The sequence below is a fragment of the Rattus rattus genome, chromosome 18 (assembly GCF_011064425.1).
Source record: "Rattus rattus isolate New Zealand chromosome 18, Rrattus_CSIRO_v1, whole genome shotgun sequence".
NCBI classification, from domain to species: domain Eukaryota; kingdom Metazoa; phylum Chordata; class Mammalia; order Rodentia; family Muridae; genus Rattus; species Rattus rattus.
In genome coordinates, this window is record NC_046171.1 from 7,348,198 (window position 1) to 7,367,174 (window position 18,977).

Consider the following 18,977-nt stretch of genomic DNA (forward strand, 5'->3'; position numbering starts at 1 on the left):
AACACTCGGGAGGCAAAGTCAGGGAGGGGAGTCTCCAAGTTTGAGGCCAGCCTGGTCTACAGAGCAAGTTCCAGGACAGTCAGAGCTACACAGAGAAACCCTGTCTTGAAAAACCAAGACCATGGGCTGGAGAGATGGCCTAGCGGTTAGAGCACTGGCTGCTCTTCCAGAGGTCCTGAGTTCAATTCCCAGCAACCACATGGTGGCTCACAACCATCTGTAATGGGATCTGAATGCCCTCAGTGGCAGCTACAGTGTTCTTATACATAAAATAAATAAATCTTCAGAAGTCAGAAGAGCATTCTAGACACAGGGGACAAAGCACAGAGGGCCTTCGAGTAGTGTCGGGTGAAACAGGGAAGGTGGTGAGCAGATGACATCAGAAAGCGACACTGCCCAGAGAGGACACAGACCAGATCTGCCCAGAGAGGCTGGCCCTCCTTTAGGTTTGGGGTTTTTTGTTGTTGTTGTTGTTGTTGTTGTTTGTTTTTTTTTGTTTTGTTTTGTTTTTTGGTTCTTTTTTTTTTTTTTTTTTTTCCCTGGAGCTGGGGACCGAACCTAGGGCCTTGCTTCCTAGGCAAGCGCCTACCACTGAGCTAAATCCCCAACCCTTAGGTTTGGGTTTTAATCCCTGGGGGAGTTGAGTTTATTGCTGGTAGGTGTTCTGCTGATGTGCGCTGGAGATGAAGGGAACGGATTCTGTCCCCTTCCTGAGTCGGTTCTCACACTTGTTTCCCCTCCCCCCTGCAGCCTCCTGAACCATGGCAGCACAGTGCACCCCGTCTATTCTGACCGTCCTGGTGTTGCTCGGCACAGCCAGAGGGGGCCCTTTCTCTCCTCGGTCCAATGTGACGCTCCCGGTGCCACGGCCCCCGCCCCAGCCAGGAGGTCCTTCTTCTCAGCTATACGAGCACACCGTGGAAGGAGGAGAGAAGCAGGTGGTCTTCACCCACCGCATTAACCTGCCCCCTTCAGCTGGTTGCGGCTGTCCACCCGGCTCTGAACCCCCGGTGCCTGCTTCAGAGGTGCAGGCCCTGAGGGTCCGGCTGGAGATCCTGGAGGAGCTGGTAAAAGGGCTTAAGGAACACTGCTCAGGAGGGTGCTGTCCCACAGCGGCCCAGGCTGGCACAGGTGAGCGCTGATTGGGCTGGGGTAGGGTGAGGGCACAGAGGAGGGGAGGGAAGAGGGTGGGGATGGGAGAGCTAAAATGGCCTTCTGGAAATAGGCTTCCCATAGGATACTTACACGGGCTGGGTCTCACTTCTTACTGCTCCAGGCCAGACGGATGTGCGCAGCCTCTGCAGCCTCCATGGTGTCTTTGACCTGAGCCGCTGCGCTTGTTCCTGTGAGCCTGGCTGGGGTGGACCCACCTGCTCAGACCCTACGGACACAAAGACACCCACCTCGGCCCCGCCCTCAGCCTCCAAGGCCTGTCCGGAAGACTGCAACGACCAGGGCCGCTGTGTCAGAGGACGCTGCGTGTGTTTCCCCGGCTACAGTGGCCCCAGTTGTGGCTGGCCCTCTTGCCCTGGAGATTGCCAGGGGCGCGGGCGCTGCGTGCAGGGTGTGTGCGTGTGTCGCGCGGGCTTCTCGGGCCCTGACTGCAGCCAGCGCTCCTGCCCTCGTAACTGCAACCAGAGAGGACGCTGCGAGGAAGGCCGCTGCGTGTGTGACCCCGGCTACTCTGGTGAGGACTGTGGGGTGCGGAGCTGTCCCCGGGGCTGCAGTCAGAGAGGCCGCTGCGAGAACGGCCGCTGCGTGTGCAACCCTGGCTACTCCGGTGAGGACTGTGGGGTGCGGAGCTGTCCCCGGGGCTGCAGTCAGAGGGGCCGCTGCGAGGATGGCCGCTGTGTGTGCGATCCCGGCTATAGCGGCGAAGACTGCAGCGTGAGGAGCTGCCCATGGGACTGTGGCGACGGAGGGCGCTGCGTGGATGGCCGCTGCGTGTGCTGGCCCGGGTACTCGGGCGAAGATTGTAGCACGCGGACCTGCCCGCGTGACTGTCGTGGCCGAGGCCGCTGCGAGGACGGGGAATGTATCTGTGACCCAGGCTACAGTGGCGACGACTGTGGCGTGCGCAGCTGCCCTGGGGACTGTAACCAAAGGGGCCACTGTGAGGACGGCGCTGCGTGTGCTGGCCCGGCATACCGGGCGGACTGCAGCACGCGCCTGCCCACGGGACTGCAGGGCCGCAGGCGCTGCGAGAATGGCGTGCGTGTGCCACGCGGGCTAGCGGCGAGGACTGCGGGTGCGCAGCTGTCCGGGGATTGTCGCGGCCGTGGGAGCTGCGAGAGCGGCCGCTGCGTGTGCTGGCCCGGGTACACAGGCCGAGATTGTGGCATGCGTGCCTGTCCTGGTGATTGTCGTGGGCGCGGGCGCTGCGTGGACGGCCGCTGCGTGTGCAATCCGGGCTTTACTGGCGAAGACTGTGGGAGCCGTCGGTGCCCTGGGGACTGTCGAGGACATGGACACTGCGAGGACGGCGTGTGCGTGTGCGCCGTGGGCTACTCGGGCGACGACTGCAGCATGCGCAGCTGTCCCAGCGGCTGCAGAGGCCGCGGCCGGTGCCTGGACGGGCTCTGTGTGTGCGACGAAGGCTACTCGGGTGAGGACTGTAGCGTAAGACTGTGTCCACGCGACTGCAGCCAGCATGGCGTGTGCCAGGATGGCTTGTGCGTGTGCCACGCGGGCTATGCGGGCGAAGACTGCAGCATTCGCACCTGCCCGGCCGACTGTCACCGGCGTGGCCGCTGTGAGGACGGGCGCTGTGTGTGCAACCCAGGCTACACCGGGCCGGCATGTGCCACCCGCACCTGCCCAGCTGATTGTCGTGGCCGTGGGCGCTGCGTGCAGGGAGTGTGCGTGTGCTACGCTGGTTACAGCGGTGAGGACTGTGGACAGGAAGAGCCTCCTGCCAGTGCCTGCCCCGGGGGCTGTGGGCCGCGGGAACTGTGCCGCGCTGGACAATGTGTGTGTGTTGAGGGCTTTCGAGGCCCAGACTGTGCCATCCAGACGTGTCCGGGTGACTGCCGGGGCAGGGGAGAATGTGTCCAGGGCACATGCGTCTGCCAAGATGGCTATGCTGGGGACGACTGCGGAGAAGGTGAGCCAGGCGCCTTCTCCAATGCGCGGGGGCAGGAACGAGGGTTCTGGTAGCAGGAGCCTGAGGCTTAGGGACCTAGAGGAAGAATGGAGAGAGTTGTTCCCGGTACAGTGAGGGAGGGGTCAGTCAGAAGGACCCCGACCACCAAGGGTAGTGGAACCACAAGCGCATGCCAGTAGAAAGTCTGACCTTTAGATTTCTGGGGAGAGGGTTTCCTTTAAGTTTTTATGTTCAGGACATGGGGGAAATTGAGGGACCTGTGTTTGGGCAGTGGTGGCCCTGAGTGACGGGGGGGACGGGGTGTGGGGGTGGGGTGGGGTGTGGGGTGCCGCTCCTGGCTAATCAGCTTGTCCTGTTCCACTCTGGACAGAGATACCAGCCATCCAGAACATGAGGATGCATCTCCTAGAGGAGACAACAGTCCGGACGGAGTGGACACGGGTTCCGGGTCCTGTGGATGCCTATGAGATCCAGTTTATCCCCACGGTGAGGCAAGACGGGCAATGTTGGGGGGAAGGAGTCACACTCATGGTACCTGAGTCTGCTCCAAATGCCTTCTTAGGCTGCCCGAGCCTGGCACAGAGGCCTCAGCATAGGTCTGTGGCAACTAGGGTGTTGATGGTGATGGTGGGCTCACCACTCCCGGCTGTTCAGTGTATGCCGGCCACTGTTAGGGTCCCCCCCTTTTTTTTTTAAAGATTTATTTATTTTATTATATATTAGTACACTGCAGCTATCTTCAGACACACCAGAAGAGGGCACCAGATCCCATTACAGATGGTTGTGAGTCACCATGTGGTTGCTGGGATTTAAACTCAGGACCTCTGGAAGAGCAGCCAGCGCTCTTAACCACTGAGCCATCTCTCCAGCCCTGCTGTTAGTCTTTGCTGCTGAGTCCACGTCAGTCTCCATTCTGCACCCATCCGTTTGCCTGCACCCGTTGACAGCACAGGGTACAGGGTGTTGTCGCTTCCTGTGCTCAGGATGCACCACCACATTCTTCTCAGGCAAACCCCCAGCGCCTCTGCCATGCTGTGCTCTCAGACTCTTTACTGATCTCTGCCTTTCCGTACATGCTTCCCAGACCGGGAGAGAGCCACTGGCTGTCTGTGGACCCGCAACATTTTCTCGGGTTCTATTTATTAACCTGCACTCAACACAGACTGTCTCTGTGGTTTCAATACTGTCTGTTTATCTTTGTTGTTGTTGTTGTTGTTGTTGTTTGTTGTAAATCTTGCAGGAGCCCAAAGCAAAAACATTTAGAAATGAAGGAAAAGTGGGACTTTGATCCCAGCACTCGAGGGGCAGAGGCAGGTGGATCTCTGAGTTTGAGGGCAGCTGTTTCCAGGACAAGCCAGGGCTATGCAAAGAAACTCTGTCTCAAAACAAACACCCCAAACAAATAAATAACAGGCCCGGGGGGGGGGCAAGAAAAAGGAAAAAATATAGATAAAAGCAAAAAGGAAGGAGAGAATGAAGGGAGAGAGGGAAGGAAGGAGGGATGGAGGGAAGGAGGGAGGGAGGGAAGAAAGAGGAAGGGAAGAGAGGGAGGAAGGGAAGAGAGAGAGGAAGGGAAGAAAGAGGCCAACAGCATTTAGCCGCCTATCCCTTTAGTCTATATATAGGTTTTGCCTTAGGCTCTGTTTAATGTTATTGTTCTCGGTTTAGGCCAAGCTGTCTGGGCCACAGCAATAACTCTGAGTCGTGAGCCCGTTTTCCCAGCCCCCCTGTCATCGCGGCATTTCTCCCAGCATTCTTCTCTGCCTCTAGCTTGCTCCTTTGGGAGCTCAGTAAGGATGAGAGTGAAGCTATGGCCTCTCCCTGGGAACCGCCAGGACACGGTCTGTCACTGCCCGTCCTTTCTCCCACTTCTCAGTAGTCATCTGCCCTTTCCCACTTCGTCCCGCAAACGGTGGGCAAGAGCACACTTGTATCCCCAGATGGAACTCTAGACAGGCACACTCGCTGGCCCTAGCTCGAGCCTCCGTGCTGGGGCAGAGAGGAAAGGGCCAAGGTGTTGGATGCCTTTCCTTACCCCAGGGCAGATCCCACCCGAACGTCTCCAGCTGTATCCCAAGCTCCAGTCCCTATTTGGTGGCACAACCAAGATAGCCCCCCTTCTCCTGTTTAAATCTTTTTATATAAAAATAATTTAATCGGGAGACAAGAATTTGGCAAGGGGAGAAGAGAACTCTGGTAGCTGGCCTCGTGACAGGAAAGCAAGTGCGCTAACACCATGAAGTGTTTTTCAACTCCGGGGTACACGCTCATACATTATTTACACAGCTCTAATCTGGAGGGTGGGACTTTCAGAAGGAATTTTCCTTTGAACCTTCAGGGAAAGGAGAAATAAACAGTTGAGATAAGAGAAGCCCTGAGGCACTGTTGTCTCCTACTCCAAATACACAGGGCCCCATCTTTGGGTGTTGTCAAGGGGTGCGGCAGCTTTCGACTTTCCTCTGAATAGGGTGGTGTACGGTGTTCTGCACCCCCACCCCAACCTCTGCTCTCGCTCAACCCTTCATCTCTGCTCTACGAAGGGACCCTTCCAGGTCTGCTGCTGTGAGGTCTGCTGTTACTCAGACACCTAGCCCATCCATGCTCAGTCCTCAGCCCTGCTCTATTAGTTCTGTGGTGACTCTTGGTTGAGCCCGAGGCTTCCAACATGGAGCCTACAGTTCATCGTCATCCCCTGCCTTCTTCCTCTAAGCCAGTCTCCCGCTCCCTTGTTCCTACCAGCTCCACCCCATTCCCGACCTTTGGAAACACTTCTCTCTCAGAACCAGACTATTCCTGGCCCAGGGCACACTTTTCAGAACTTAGGACTAGCCCTCCCCTCCTGTGTGTGTGTGGATTGTCACGGTGACTCGGTGGCTCTCAAGATCTGAGTGAGGGCTGTGGGGGTGGCGGTGGGGGTGGGGCAGGGACCCTTTGGGACAAAAATTCATGCTCATGGCCTTAAGCTGCAACTGCTCCCTCTCTTCTACAAGATATGAGAGAGTCTGTGACCCGAGGGGCCTGAACACTGAATTAGAGACCCTTGGGTAGCCTAGAAGTGGGCTGTACCAAGTGCTCAGCGGAACACAGACCTGGGCCCCGGAGGGCTATTTCTTGGGTCTCCTGTGAGAGGGAAGATGAAAACAGGGCCCTCGCTGGGGACCATCCAAGAGGGCTTTGCCTGAGGGAATACGAGGTTCTGATGTTGAGAAGCAAGTTAAAGGTTGCCCAACCAATAACAATCAGAGAGGAGGCCAAACTTTACCAGGGAACAGTGCCAGCCACCAGTATCTGGCCAGAGCTGCTTCACACCGTCAGGATGGGGCTGGGCATTGTGGGTGAGGCTGGCAGAGGGACTGGCAGAGGGACTTCCAAGGCTCTGCTCGTCGAGCCTGTTGTGGGAGGAACCAAGATATAGAGATACAGAGAAAGAAGAACTCAGGATGGGTTTGTCGAGGTGAAAGGTCTAGACTTTGTGGTCATAGAATAGGACGAAGATTGGAGGTGATGGCCAGGCAGGTTCCAGGAGGTGGGAGGTTGTGCTGCGAGAAGGCCTTCCCAAGGCCTTGCGGAGAGGACAGGATTCTCTGTACCCAGGGGAACTTTTCCACCCAGAAAACAGTGACAGAGCTTTAGTTCATCCTCACCCAAAAAACCTCCACGTGGCTTCTCGTCTGGTTTTGCGCTTTGGTATTTACTATGCTTTCTCAGTTTAGGACAGAGCCTTTCAGATTTTCCAATCCCATCTGGCTGAATGGAGGTGTCCCTAACCATGGCCAACATAGCTAGGCAGTACAGAGTGTCCTCAGGGCTTCCCTTGCTAAGCAGCCCCATTCGGAGTAGGGTTGCTAGAATGCTCCCAGGCAGCCAGCTCCCCCCCCCCACCGCCCCCAGCTGCCTCTGGGAGCCTGCAGGGCCATCCTACATACTCTCAAAACTTAGAGATTTATTTATTTTATGTATATGAGTACACTGAAAAGGGCATCAGGTCCCCTGGTGCTAGAGTTAAAGGCAGTTGTGAGAAAACCTCCTGTGGGTGCTGGTGGTAGTAGTAGTAATTGCTGCTGGTGCTGCTGGTGCTGCTGCTGCTCCTCCCCCTCCCCCTTCCCCTCTCCCCCGTCCCTCTCTCTCTCCTCCCCTCCCTCCCTCTCTCCTCTCCTCCCCTTCCCCTCCCTTTTCCTCCTCCTCCCTCCCCTCCCTCCTCTCCCTCCTCCCCTCCCTCCTCCCCTCCTCCTCCTCTTCCTCCTCCTCCTCCTCTCCTCCTCCTCCTCTTTTTCTGTTTTTGTTTTGTTTTGTTTTGTTTTTAAGACAGGATTTCTCTGTGTAGCCCTCTGTCCTGGAACTCACTCTGTAAACCAAGCTGGCCTCAGACTCAGAGATCCACCTGCCTCTGCCTCCTGAGTACTCGGGATTAAAGGTGTGCGCCCCAGCTTTCTCAAGAAAATTGTTTTATGTGTAACCGTGTTCTGTGTCTACACCATGCCCATGAGTACAGGAATCTGAGGAGTCCAGTGGTGTGGAAGCTAGAGTTATGCATGGTTCCGAGCTGCGCCGCCGTGTGGGTGCTGGGAGCTTAGGTCCTTTGCAAGAGCAGCCAGTCTTCCGTCTCCTGCTGTGCACCCTGCCCCGGCAGGCAGGTTCCTTCTGAGTCCCCATCTGTCCAGTGAACTCACAGACATAAACCACAGGGAAGAGCTACTGGCCAGAGCGAGGCTCTAGCCGTCCTTGCTCCCCTGCACAGTCCCATGTTGACCCCATTTGGAACTGTTAAAAAAAGAGACTGAGGAGCAAGGAACAGAGGGCCCAGCTCTGACCCATCTGCTTGCTACTCTCTTGCAGACTGAGGGGGCGAGCCCACCATTCACAGCTCGGGTGCCCAGCTCTGCCTCAGCCTATGACCAGCGAGGACTGGCGCCTGGTCAGGACTACCAGGTCACTGTCCGTGCTCTACGAGGGACCAGCTGGGGTCCTCCTACCTCTAAGACCATCACTACCAGTGAGAGCCGGGGCTGTGGGGACAAGATTTCTGGATTTGACAGGCTGCTGGCAATCGGCGTGGGGTGGGGTCTATACCAGAGCAGAGCAGAGAGGATTCGCTCCTGAGCCCTCTTCTGTCTGACCCCGCTAGTGATCGATGGTCCTCAGGACCTCCAAGTGGTAGCTGTGACCCCGACCACACTGGATCTCAGCTGGCTGCGCCCCCAGGCTGAGGTGGACCGATTTGTGGTGTCCTATGTCAGTGCTGGCAACCAAAGGGTGCGACTGGAAGTGCCTCCTGAAGCAGACAGAACTCAACTAACTGACCTGATGCCAGGTGTGGAGTACGTGGTGACTGTCACTGCAGAAAGAGGCCATGCTGTCAGCTACCCAGCTTCTGTCAGGGCAAATACAGGTACGGTGGTCCTGGCATTCCGGGTGTTAGGGAAGAACCCGTTTTCTGAGGCTGGGGGAAGGGGTCCTTTCCTTGGGCACCCAGGCTGCAGGGTCAGAGATGGCTGGGGCAATCCTAGAACACCTGCTTCAGTCTTGCTCGGTTCTGAAGGCACCCGGGAGACAGCCCCCAGATGCTTGGAGTCCAATATAGGAAGCTTGCAGGTTACACTGTGGGAGGGCCCGCCCCCTGGGAGGGAAGCAGGATACAGTAAATGCTGTGATCCACCCAGGGGACGGTGGCTCTTATCCTAATTTAGGTACTAATTGGGCATTTTGATGTGGGTACTAGAGGAAGTCATAGGCCATGGTCCTGCTGACCTTTGGACCGGGGTTGCCTGGGGTTGGGTCTCATGGTAATCGTTTTCCACCAACACTCAAGGTTCCTTAACAGACACCCAGATGGATCTTTCTTTGCTGGACAAGGCGACACCCTCTTCGGAGTAGCTCACGTTTTCACTCCCTTCTCCTCTTCTCTCCGGCAGATGCACGTACCACCTGCTACCTTTCTTTTTTTCTTTCTAGGGCACCAACGGTGGAGGGCTTGGAAGGCTATGCAGTGGGTGGGGCTTGGGGACACTAATTTCTCTTTCTAGGTGGGACTGAGGCTCAGGGAAGAGGCCTCGTCCCAGGTTGGGGGAGCAGAGCGGTGCGGTGGGGGAACCTGACACTGACCTGCTGTCCCCTCCTCCTTTCTCGCTTGGCAGCACCAGGCCACTACAGTTACCCGGAGGTGCGCCCCCCAGTCCCGCCCCCCAATCCCCGTCCCCGGCCTCCGCGGCCCTCCCGGCCCTTGCTGCCCCCAGAGGGGGGCGAGAAGGAGTGGCATCTCCGGCCGAACCTGCCCCAGCCTCCCCGACGGCCGTGGGGTAACCTGACGGCTGAACTGGGCCGCTTCCGTGGCACAGTACAGGACCTGGAGCGTCACTTGCGAACCCACGGCTACCCACTGCGCGCCAACCAGACTTATGCGTCGGTGGCGCGCCACATCCATGAGTTCCTGAAGCGCCATCAAACAGCGGGTGCCCCAGCATCCCAGCCACGTCACCCCCACCCCACCACTAGTCCCACCCAGAGCACCAGGAAGCGGGACTCGGACCAGGGTGCTGTGGGCCCAGCATCCTATGGTGCACACCCGGTGACTACAACGCGCCACCCGAAACCCGAGGTGCTGGGCAGTGCAGCGGACGGCTCGCTGATTGTGTCCCTGGACGGGCTCCGGGGTCAGTTCGAGCGAGTGGTGTTGCGCTGGCGGCCACTGCCTCCAGCCAAGGGCCCCAGCGGGGAGCTGACTGTGGACGGTTCGGAACGCACTGTCCGCTTGCCCAACCTCAGGCCCGGCACTACTTACCACGTGGAGGTCCATGGGGTACGGGCAGGGCAGACTTCCAAGTCCTACGCCTTCATCACCACCACCGCCACCACCACAGGTAGTGTGGGCTGGGGCTCTGGACTGCCCACCCTCTGTTAAGCGTCACCTGCCTTCAGGATTGTACCTGCTTGTTCCTGCTACCTCACCGCTTAGGCCTCCACCCCTCACCGTGCCCTTTGGATTCTACCACAGAAAGCTGCTCTACACTGACCCAAAAACACCCTATCCCAGGGTCCCGGCATCCTCCTGAGGATAGTCAAAACCAGATAGACGGGGCTTAGGAGGTCCCCCGGCGCACACCTGGGTTCCTAAGCTTTTGGCAACGCCTGCTGTTGCCAGGGGAGTCCAACATTTTGACATAGTGACACAATATTGTCTGCAAAGTTCATACTCAAGAACCTTGCACTTGAGGTCTTTTTTTCTTTTTTTCCAATTTGAAAATCCCCCCCAAACAAACAAACAAACCCTAAAACCACAAAAGCACCATGTCATAATGTTTAGAGCAAGTTTCGAGTTTTGTGTATGGCTGCACTGGAAGCTGGCCTGCAATTAGAACTAGCCTCCCATGCAGCCTGTGGAAGGCTGCTGTGGCGGCTGCAGCTTCTGCGGGTGGGATCGGAACCAGAGATTCCCTCTCTGACTCACTGCGGTGAGGGTGCCTGATGCCTGTGGTCTGCGGTTATTTCCCACAAGTTGACCTTGACGGGATGCAGCAGACCCGCTTGAGGGTGGCCAATCGGGCTGCATGTGGATGGTGGGAGGTGAAACCACGGTTTCCTGAACCTCTTTCCCAGACTTGGCTCCCCTCCAGCTGGTTTCTCCCACAGGACTGATGCCCGGCCCAGGGACAGGGTGCTTTGTGGCTGCAGGGTCGGGGTGGACCCATTCTTCCTCCATAGGGCCCAGATGCCACAGGAACTGGACCTCCGTCCACCCTCGCACCCCGTTTGCGCTCCACCCCTTTCCTAACAACACGCCCCGCCCCCTTTCTTCCAGGCTTCTCACTACAGCACTAATGGAAGGTGGAGAGACACCAGTGGGGGCGGGGCGGGGCGGGGCGGGGCGGGGCGGGGCGGCGTGGACATTTGGAGCCCTAGGTGGTGGAAGCCTCTAGCAAGGAGGGATAGCAGGTTTTATCTTTCACTGCCTGCCCTAACTTAGCCAGGCCCAGATGCTTCAGAAGGCGCTCCCTTTGGAGGACCCGGCCAAATATGGGAAGATGAAGGCCGAGGAGCAGTTTTGGGAAAGGGGAAGGAAGCCCTTCTAGTCCTCAGAGGCTGGAGGGCACACTTGGGGACTTGGGGGTGCCCTTCCTGGTCTCATGTTCCACTCTCCTGTTTTTTTTTTTCTTATCCGCTCTGCTCCTTCCCAGGGTCCTTACCCTCTGGCCTCTTGGAGGCTACTGATGAGCCTCCTCCCTCGGGCCCCTCTACGACCCAAGGGGCTCAGGCCCCTATCCTGATCCTGGAGCACCACCCGCTGGGAGAGTTGAAGGTGCTGGGCAGAGACAAGGCAGGGCGCCTCCGTGTGGCCTGGACTGCCCAGCCTGACAGCTTTGCCCACTTCCAGCTGCGCATGCAGGTGGCCGAGGGGCCCTGGGCTCACGAAGAACTGCTACCGGGAGACGTCCACCAGGCTCTGGTGCCCCCACCCCCTCCCGGATCCCCCTACAAGCTATTCCTCCAAGGGATCACCCCTGGGGGCGAGCCCTCTGTTCCTATCACCTACCAAGGCATTATGGGTACATTCTGGACTGTGCTTGGAGCTGTGCCCTGAGACTGGGGGAGGAGCTGGGGCCATCTCAGGGCTCTAGGACAGGACTTAGGGACCCAGTGAAGGGCAGGCTTGACTGGAAGAGAAAGCAAAAGCTATGAGAGTTCAGAGGGGAGGCAGACAGAGGAGGCATTGCAATGACCTCTGCAGTGAAGAATCAGAGGTGGGATGGTGAATCTCACTTCCTGGTTGTCTCTCTGCTCTGCCCTGGGCTGTAGAGTCTATGGTGGATGAAGCTCTGGTCCCAGCATGGGGCCCTCAGGTGTATTTCAACCTGTGGTTGCATTGGTCGGTTGTTTCCTTTTTCATCGCCTGGGGATAAAGGGATAAAGTCTTCGTGTGTGTGTGTGTGTGTGTGTGTGTGTGTGTGTGTGTGTGTGTCCAGCATATTCCACTGCCATCAAGACTTTAGAGATGGGTAGGAAAGGACCAGGTCTGGGGTGTCTAACCATTATACCCCGCCTTGGTTCTGTCTGTGGGACGAGGAAAGTTGACTCTTGGCCCAGTTCTAGAACAAGTTGACCACTGAGCGACAGCAGCAAGGGAGAGAGCAGCTCAGGGGGCTGGGGAGCCTGAAGACTGCTCTGCGGCAGCAGTGGGGAGTCTAGAAACTCTCAAGGAGTACCACAGGGGACTCGAACAGCTCCTTAAAGTCTTAGGGTACCGGGGTAGGGACTTGAAGAGGGGACAGAGACTTAGAGAGAACGTCTCCTTTCCAGGAGGGTCAGGGACAGGAAGAATGAGGCAGAGCAGAGGGTAGACACAGGTGAAGGGGGTTGGTTGGTCCAGCATATTTTGTTTTCATTCCCAAACCCCAGACAGGGCTGAGGTGCAGCCTGGGAAGTCATCGGTCCTGCCACGCCTGGGTGAGCTGACAGTGACAGGCCTGACCTCTGACTCCCTGCTCCTGCACTGGACCGTCCCAGAGGGGGAGTTTGACTCCTTCCTGATCCAGTACAAGGACAAAGACGGGCCCCGGGCAATACCCGTAGAGGGACCCCAGCGTTCGGCACCTGTCACAGCCTTGGAACCAGGACGCAAGTACAAATTTATCCTGTATGGACTCGTCGGCAAGAAGAGGCATGGTCCCCTGATGGCTGAAGCCAAGATCTGTGAGTGACATCAGGCACCCTGGCCAGCCCCACACTCCATACCAGGGAAAGCAGTGGAAGGCAGGAGGCAAGGGAGTAGGTGAAGTAGAGTGGGTGGGTCCCCGAGAATGCACAGCACACTTTGGGCTCGACAGCAGGATATGTGGGGCACTGGGGGGCTCAGTTCTCAGGGTTCTGTGTGAGAAACCTCTGAGAGCCTTTAAGTGCAATACCGAAATGATGACCTCACAAACAAGGGTCTGCCACAGGACCATGCTCAGGAAGAGAGTCCACAGCTGGTGAGACTGATGGCTGATGATGGTCTGGAGATCCAGGCAAACCCCATGTCCCTGGGCCAGCCACTTCTGTCCCCTAAGCAGCAGCAGGTGGGGAGCAATGGAGGCTGAGTCACATTCGTGCTCAGACACAGTGCACTCAGACCTGTGCTCAGAGCATTTTTTAAAAAAGATTTATTTATTTTATGCATAAATAAATGTTGCTGTCTTCAGACACACCAGAAGAGGGCATCATATCCCATTACAGATGGTTGTGAGCCACCATGTGGTTGCTGGGAATTGAACTCAGGACCTCTGGAAGAGCAGTCAGTGCTCTTAACCGCTGAGCCATCTCTCCAGCCCCCACTCAGAGCATCCTTGAACCAACACAGGTCCTTATGGCAGCCGTGAGTGGTGCCACTAGGTCGCAGGCGAGAAGAGCTGAGGGACAGACAGAAGGTGTCTGGTAGAGTCTGGCAGACCTCAGGGTTACCCGGAGTCCTGGTAGCTGTGGGGAGGAGAGAACATGTGAGGGGAGGGAGGTGGAGAAACAGCAGGGGAGGGTGCCAGATGCTAGGAAACAGGGTGTGGCCCGGGAGCTGGAGTCCGCAGGAGTGAGTTAGAACTCTCAAGTGTTCACAGGACTTAGCAAGTGGCAGGTCACCTGGAGCTGCCTGGTGGAGGTTATGGGGTACAGAAAAGTATGGAGTCCTCTGGGAACTGTGCCAACATGGGAGATGGAGACGGATACACTCAGAAAATGGGTACAGCCAGGGACAGAGCAGCAAGTGGGTGGGTACCCAAAGAGGAGGACCCAGTGTGGGACTCTTTTCCATATTGACACACCCCGCGGATGTTCTGTCTTGGAGGAGAAACTGGCTAGAAGTTAAGTTGGAAGCAGAGCGCCTGCCTCCGGGAGATTTCTCTGGCTGCACAGATGTGGAAAGAGGGGCCTGAGGGGATACCCCTCCCCTTTTGGAGCCTCTTTCCCTTGGCTGGGAGTAGCCACTGCAACACTGGGCCATTTAAAAGGCATCACTACTTCCTGTCACCAGGCACGGCCCCTGATAGAGCTCACAGGACTGCACCGGCTGCACAGGACTTCTTCCTCACAACCTCTCTTTTTCTGCCCCTCTTCCTAGTGCTTCAGAGTGACCCTGACTCAGGGTCCCCACCCCGTCTGGGAGAGCTATGGGTGACAGACCCCACCCCACACTCACTGCACCTCTCCTGGACTGTTCTCGGAGGCCAGTTTGACTCCTTCACGGTCCAGTACAGAGACAAGGAAGGCCAGCCCCATGTGGTGCCTGTGGAGGGGCCTGAGCGCTCAGTGGTGATCTCCCCACTGGACCCCAATCACAAGTATAGGTTCACTCTGTTTGGGGTTGCCAATAAGAAGCGGTATGGGCCCCTTACTGCTGATGGCACTACTGGTGAGTGACTGCCGCCTTAAGTTCTCTCTCTCATGTGACCTCTTCTTGCTCTCCACACACTTACACACTCACACACACACACCACCCTCAGCCAGGAGCCAGCTGAGCCTCCCAACAAAATGGCTGATCCCAACACCTTGGCCCCGTTCCCAGGCTGAGGGGTAGCCAGTTTTCTCTGCACAGCGAGGCCCCTTCCATCCCATTCAGTGTGCTCTCTAAAGCCCAGGAGGTGTGTCATAGTCTGGCTGTGCCCCACTTCCCAGGGCTTTAGTGCTGACCCCAGGTCCAAATCCAAACCCCGATCCCAGGTTCCGGGTTCCGCACCTGACTCACGCTTCTCCGTTACTTACAGCCTCAGAGCCGAAAGAGGAGTCCTCGGAGCCGCCCCGCCTCGGCGAACTGACTGTAACTGGTGTGACCCCAGACTCCCTGCGCCTGTCCTGGACAGTGGCCCGGGGTCCCTTCGACTCCTTTGTGATCCTTTACAAGGATGCACAGGGCCAGCCCCAGAGCGTGCCCATCGAGGGGGATGAGAATGAGGTCACTGTCCCCGGCCTGGAGTCCAACAGGAAGTATAAGATGAACCTCTATGGGCTTCGTGGCAGGCAGCGTGTGGGGCCGGTGTCTGTAGTGGCCAAAACGGGTGAGTCAGAACCCCACATGGCTCCCTTCGCTGCTGGCCCCAAGCCTCACGCAGGACCTGCTCCAGCCCCACCTTCCCTTTCTGCGGAGGCCTCTGCCTCCTTCCTCCCGGCAGTTCTCTCCCCACATCCCAGGACTCCACACTCAGGCCTCCCCAGCTGGCTTCCAAGTTCGTTTCCCCCATTCTGGACTGCTGGATCCCTCTTCTACGCTACACCCTCCCAGGCACCCTCTCCTTCGGCCACCGTTTACTGAAGTCCTGCGCCTGATTCAGTTCCCGGGGTTTCCACTACCCACCCCTGCTCCCTCACCTAAGTGCACGGGCAGCGGTTGCAGGGGCCCAGGGTGCCAGGTTGCTCCGGTTTCTTCACACATGGAAAGGGCTCCGTTTAGTCCCTATTCCCACAGCCCCAGTCAGGCTGGCCCCAGGTCTCATGTATCTCCATGTGCCCAGCCCCTCCCTTCCAGCACCGTTGCTCTCCGCTCTGCGCAGAGCGGGAACTTTGGAGGCAACTGGCTGGCTCTCAGTGCTGCCTTCATAACTCACAGCCCATAGGACCTTGGGACAGCCACTTAACCCCACTGTTCCCACCTTCCCTTCTGCCAAGTCGGGGTCCTGATGGCCACACCCCATAGGACTGTTAGTATACTCAAGTTCAAGACAGGTATGGCAAGACAACGCCCATAACGACAGCCGAGGCAGGAGGATTGTTGAGTCCCAAGACAGCCTGGGCAGCACAGCCTTGCCTACAGCTCAGAGCACTCGTGGGCAAATTCCAAGGGTGGGGTGGGGGGTGGGCAGCGTCCCTGCCATTGTCACAGGTTACTTCTCGCCTGCGCCCTCTCCAACCCCCAGGATCTCCAGTCCCGGTCCCTTGTCACAGTCCTTCCGTGGGGACTACAGACACCAGGGGCTCTGCCTCGGTGATGCATTCATTCCTTAGAGAATGACGGGCTTGGTACGCAGAGGGAGCCGGCTACCTGAAGAGCTCCAGGAGTTTATTTATTTTTTACTGTGCTATTACTGCTTCTCATTTATTCTCATGAGTTACATCCGGACCACACTTTCCCCTCCCTCCACTTCTCCCAGCAGCCCCTGCCCCCCCCCATCCCCCACATCCACTCCTCCTCCGACTCCCTCCAGCAAAGAGCAGGTTTTCCTGGGATCTCAACCAGACACGGCTTAACAAGTTACACTAAGGCCAGGCACAAGGCTGGATGAGGCAACCCGATAGGAAGAAAAGGGTACCAAAGGCCGGCAAAAACGTCTTAGATACCCCTGCTCCCACCGTAAGGAGTCCCGCAAAAACACCAAGCTAAGCAGTCACAACATACATGCAGAGAACCTAAGGCAGACGCATGTAGTCTCCGTGTTCACCGCTCTGTGAGCCCCTACGAGCTCTGCTTTGTGGGTTCCGTGGGCCATGGTTTCTGGGTGTCCTCTACCCATCTGGCAGCAGTAGCTCAGTTTATGACATGTCAGGGACTGGATGGTGAATGCAGAGGCCGCAGGAGCTCTAAGCCTTCGATGGAGGAACACGTATAGTGATGTGCTTTGGTATTGATTAGCTAGTCACTGTTAATGCCTGAGACTCTGATCTCCTCTCTCAGCCCCACCAGAGATTGTAGACCAGACCTCCAGCCCCACAGAGCCCAGCACACAGGCCCCAGAGCCCCCCAAGAAGCCACTGCTAGGAGAGCTGACCGTGACGGACACCACGCCCAACTCCCTGAGCCTCTCCTGGACAGTCCCCGAGGGACAGTTTGACCAGTTCGTGATCCAGTACAAGAACGGGGACGGGCAGCCCAAGGTGGTGCGGGTGCCAGGGTACGAGGACCAGGTCACCATCTCTGGCCTGGAGCCAGACCACAAGTACAAGATGAACCTGTATGGCATCCACAGCGGTCAGCGTGTGGGCCCCGTGTCTGTCACAGGCGTGACGGGTGAGTGGACTCTGGGAGCCCAGGGTGGGACCCGTAAGGAAGTAGAACCTACTGTTCTTTGGAGACTCGTGACTGGGAATAGTGGCCAAGGACTGGCCAGACTCACAGGTCTATTTTGGCTGAAGCTATGGCCGACTACTATGTGCAATGCCCCCACCCCCTGAGCTGACCTGTCTCTCTGGGCAGAAGGGCTACAGAGTCCTTGGCTATGTTGGTGGCTGTCTAAGTCCCCTCAGCTGACCCAGGAGCTTGAGCATGTCAGACAGCTGTCAGATGACCAGGGCCACTGGTCCTCATGGAGCACCTCTAAACTGAGCCCAGGGTCCCTGGTAGCTACTGCTTCTGCCTCCTTCCCAAGGCCTGAAGGACACCTGCTGGGGACCCTACTCATCTCTTGGTCTCCTTTTCAGATGCAGAGGAAGAGCCGCTCAGCCCCACAGAGCTCAGCATAGAGGCCCCAGAGCCCACAGAGGCCCCAGAGCCCACCGAGGAGGAGGAGGAGCCACTCCTGGGAGAGCTGACAGTGACAGGATCCTCCCCAGACTCCCTGAGCCTCTCCTGGACCGTCCCCCAGGGACACTTTGGCTCTTTCACTGTCCAGTACAAGGACAGCAATGGGCGGCCCCAGGTGATGCATGTCGGGGGCCAGGAGAGGGAGGCCATCGTGACAGACCTGGATCCTGGGCGCAAGTACAAGATGAACCTGTATGGATTCCATGAGGGGCGTCGTGTGGGCCCCGTGTCCACCGTGGGCGTGACCGGTGAGTGTGGCTGGGATCTGCTTCTGTTCCTCCTTCCTGCTGAGTCCCGTGTCCCACCACCAGGGACTATCTGGCTGTGGAACAGTCGTGGGAAGGCCTTGCTTCCTTGGGAAGGGCTAGACAGAGCAAGTCACCAAGGACTAGGGCTTCTACCAGCTTTCTGGTAAACCTCTTCCCAGTAAGCCCAGCCTGACAGCTGGCCCAGACTTGGTGAACCCAGTTATGCATATCCGCTGCTGCTACGGCGTTTGATGTGTGTGTCATGGCCCATGTACGTGTGCACAGGGCAGCCCTGAGGGTCTGGTTCTCTCTTTCCATGACTTCTGGGGATAGAACTTGGGTTCTCGGTCTTGCTTGGAAGACTTTACCAGATTGCTGGTGCATCCTCTTGGTGGATGAGCGTGGCTGATTGATGCAGTTTTGTGCACAGCACTCCCAGGACACTTTCTCTAGCAGACCATTTCTGTCTCAGACCCACAACCAGAAGAAAAGACCCCCCGTGAGCCCCACCTGGAGGAGTTGACAGTGACTGGTGTAACCCCCAATTCCGTGAGCCTCTCATGGGTGGTTCCTGAGGGAGAGTTTGATTCCTTCGTGGTCCAGTACCAGGACGGGAATGGGCAGCCCCAGGAGGTACCTGTGACAGCGGAGCGGCGTGAGGTCACCATCCTTGACCTGGACCCTGAAAGAGTGTACAAGATGAACTTGTATGGGCTACATGGTAGACGTGTGGGCCCTCTCTCTGTGTCAGCAGTGACGGGTGAGTGATGGAGCCAGGCAGTCCCCATCCCTGGGTACCCATAGCCCTTCCTCAAAACCCTTGTCCAGGCCTTGCCTGGGACTCCTATCTGTCACCCCTCAGTCTCCATATCAATGGCCCTACAGGCCTCACTCCAGACTCACAGACGTCCAAGTCTCAAACCTTTGGCGTCTCCCCAAGGTTGGAACCTTCCCACCCTCAGTGGCTTCCTTGTCTGCCCTCCAGCCCTGACCCTGCCTCCCATTCAGCCTCCTCCCTTCATCCCTCCCCTCCTTCTCCCTCCTCTCTTTGACTGGGCTCAGCTGTTTCCTTCCCCCCCCCTCCCCTTGACAACCCAACTGTGGTTTGAGCACAATCATCCTCCCATTCCTGTCCTTCAGTGGGAGCAGCAGAGCC

The 18,977-nt window shown here is 57.5% G+C and overlaps 1 protein-coding gene across 1 annotated transcript in view; it reads left to right on the forward strand.

Moving 5' to 3' along the window:
- The window catches only part of Tnxb (tenascin XB), a 58,285-nt gene that overhangs the window by 8,098 nt on the left and 31,210 nt on the right, over window positions 1-18,977 (forward strand). The window contains 11 exon segments of the mRNA XM_032889215.1: window positions 751-1,131; window positions 1,277-3,103; window positions 3,474-3,589; window positions 7,940-8,096; window positions 8,229-8,492; window positions 11,275-11,643; window positions 12,494-12,787; window positions 14,184-14,474; window positions 14,827-15,117; window positions 16,728-17,060; window positions 18,294-18,581. Coding sequence (XP_032745106.1) covers window positions 762-1,131; window positions 1,277-3,103; window positions 3,474-3,589; window positions 7,940-8,096; window positions 8,229-8,492; window positions 11,275-11,643; window positions 12,494-12,787; window positions 14,184-14,474; window positions 14,827-15,117; window positions 16,728-17,060; window positions 18,294-18,581 — 4,600 coding nt within the window. The 5' untranslated portion in view covers window positions 751-761.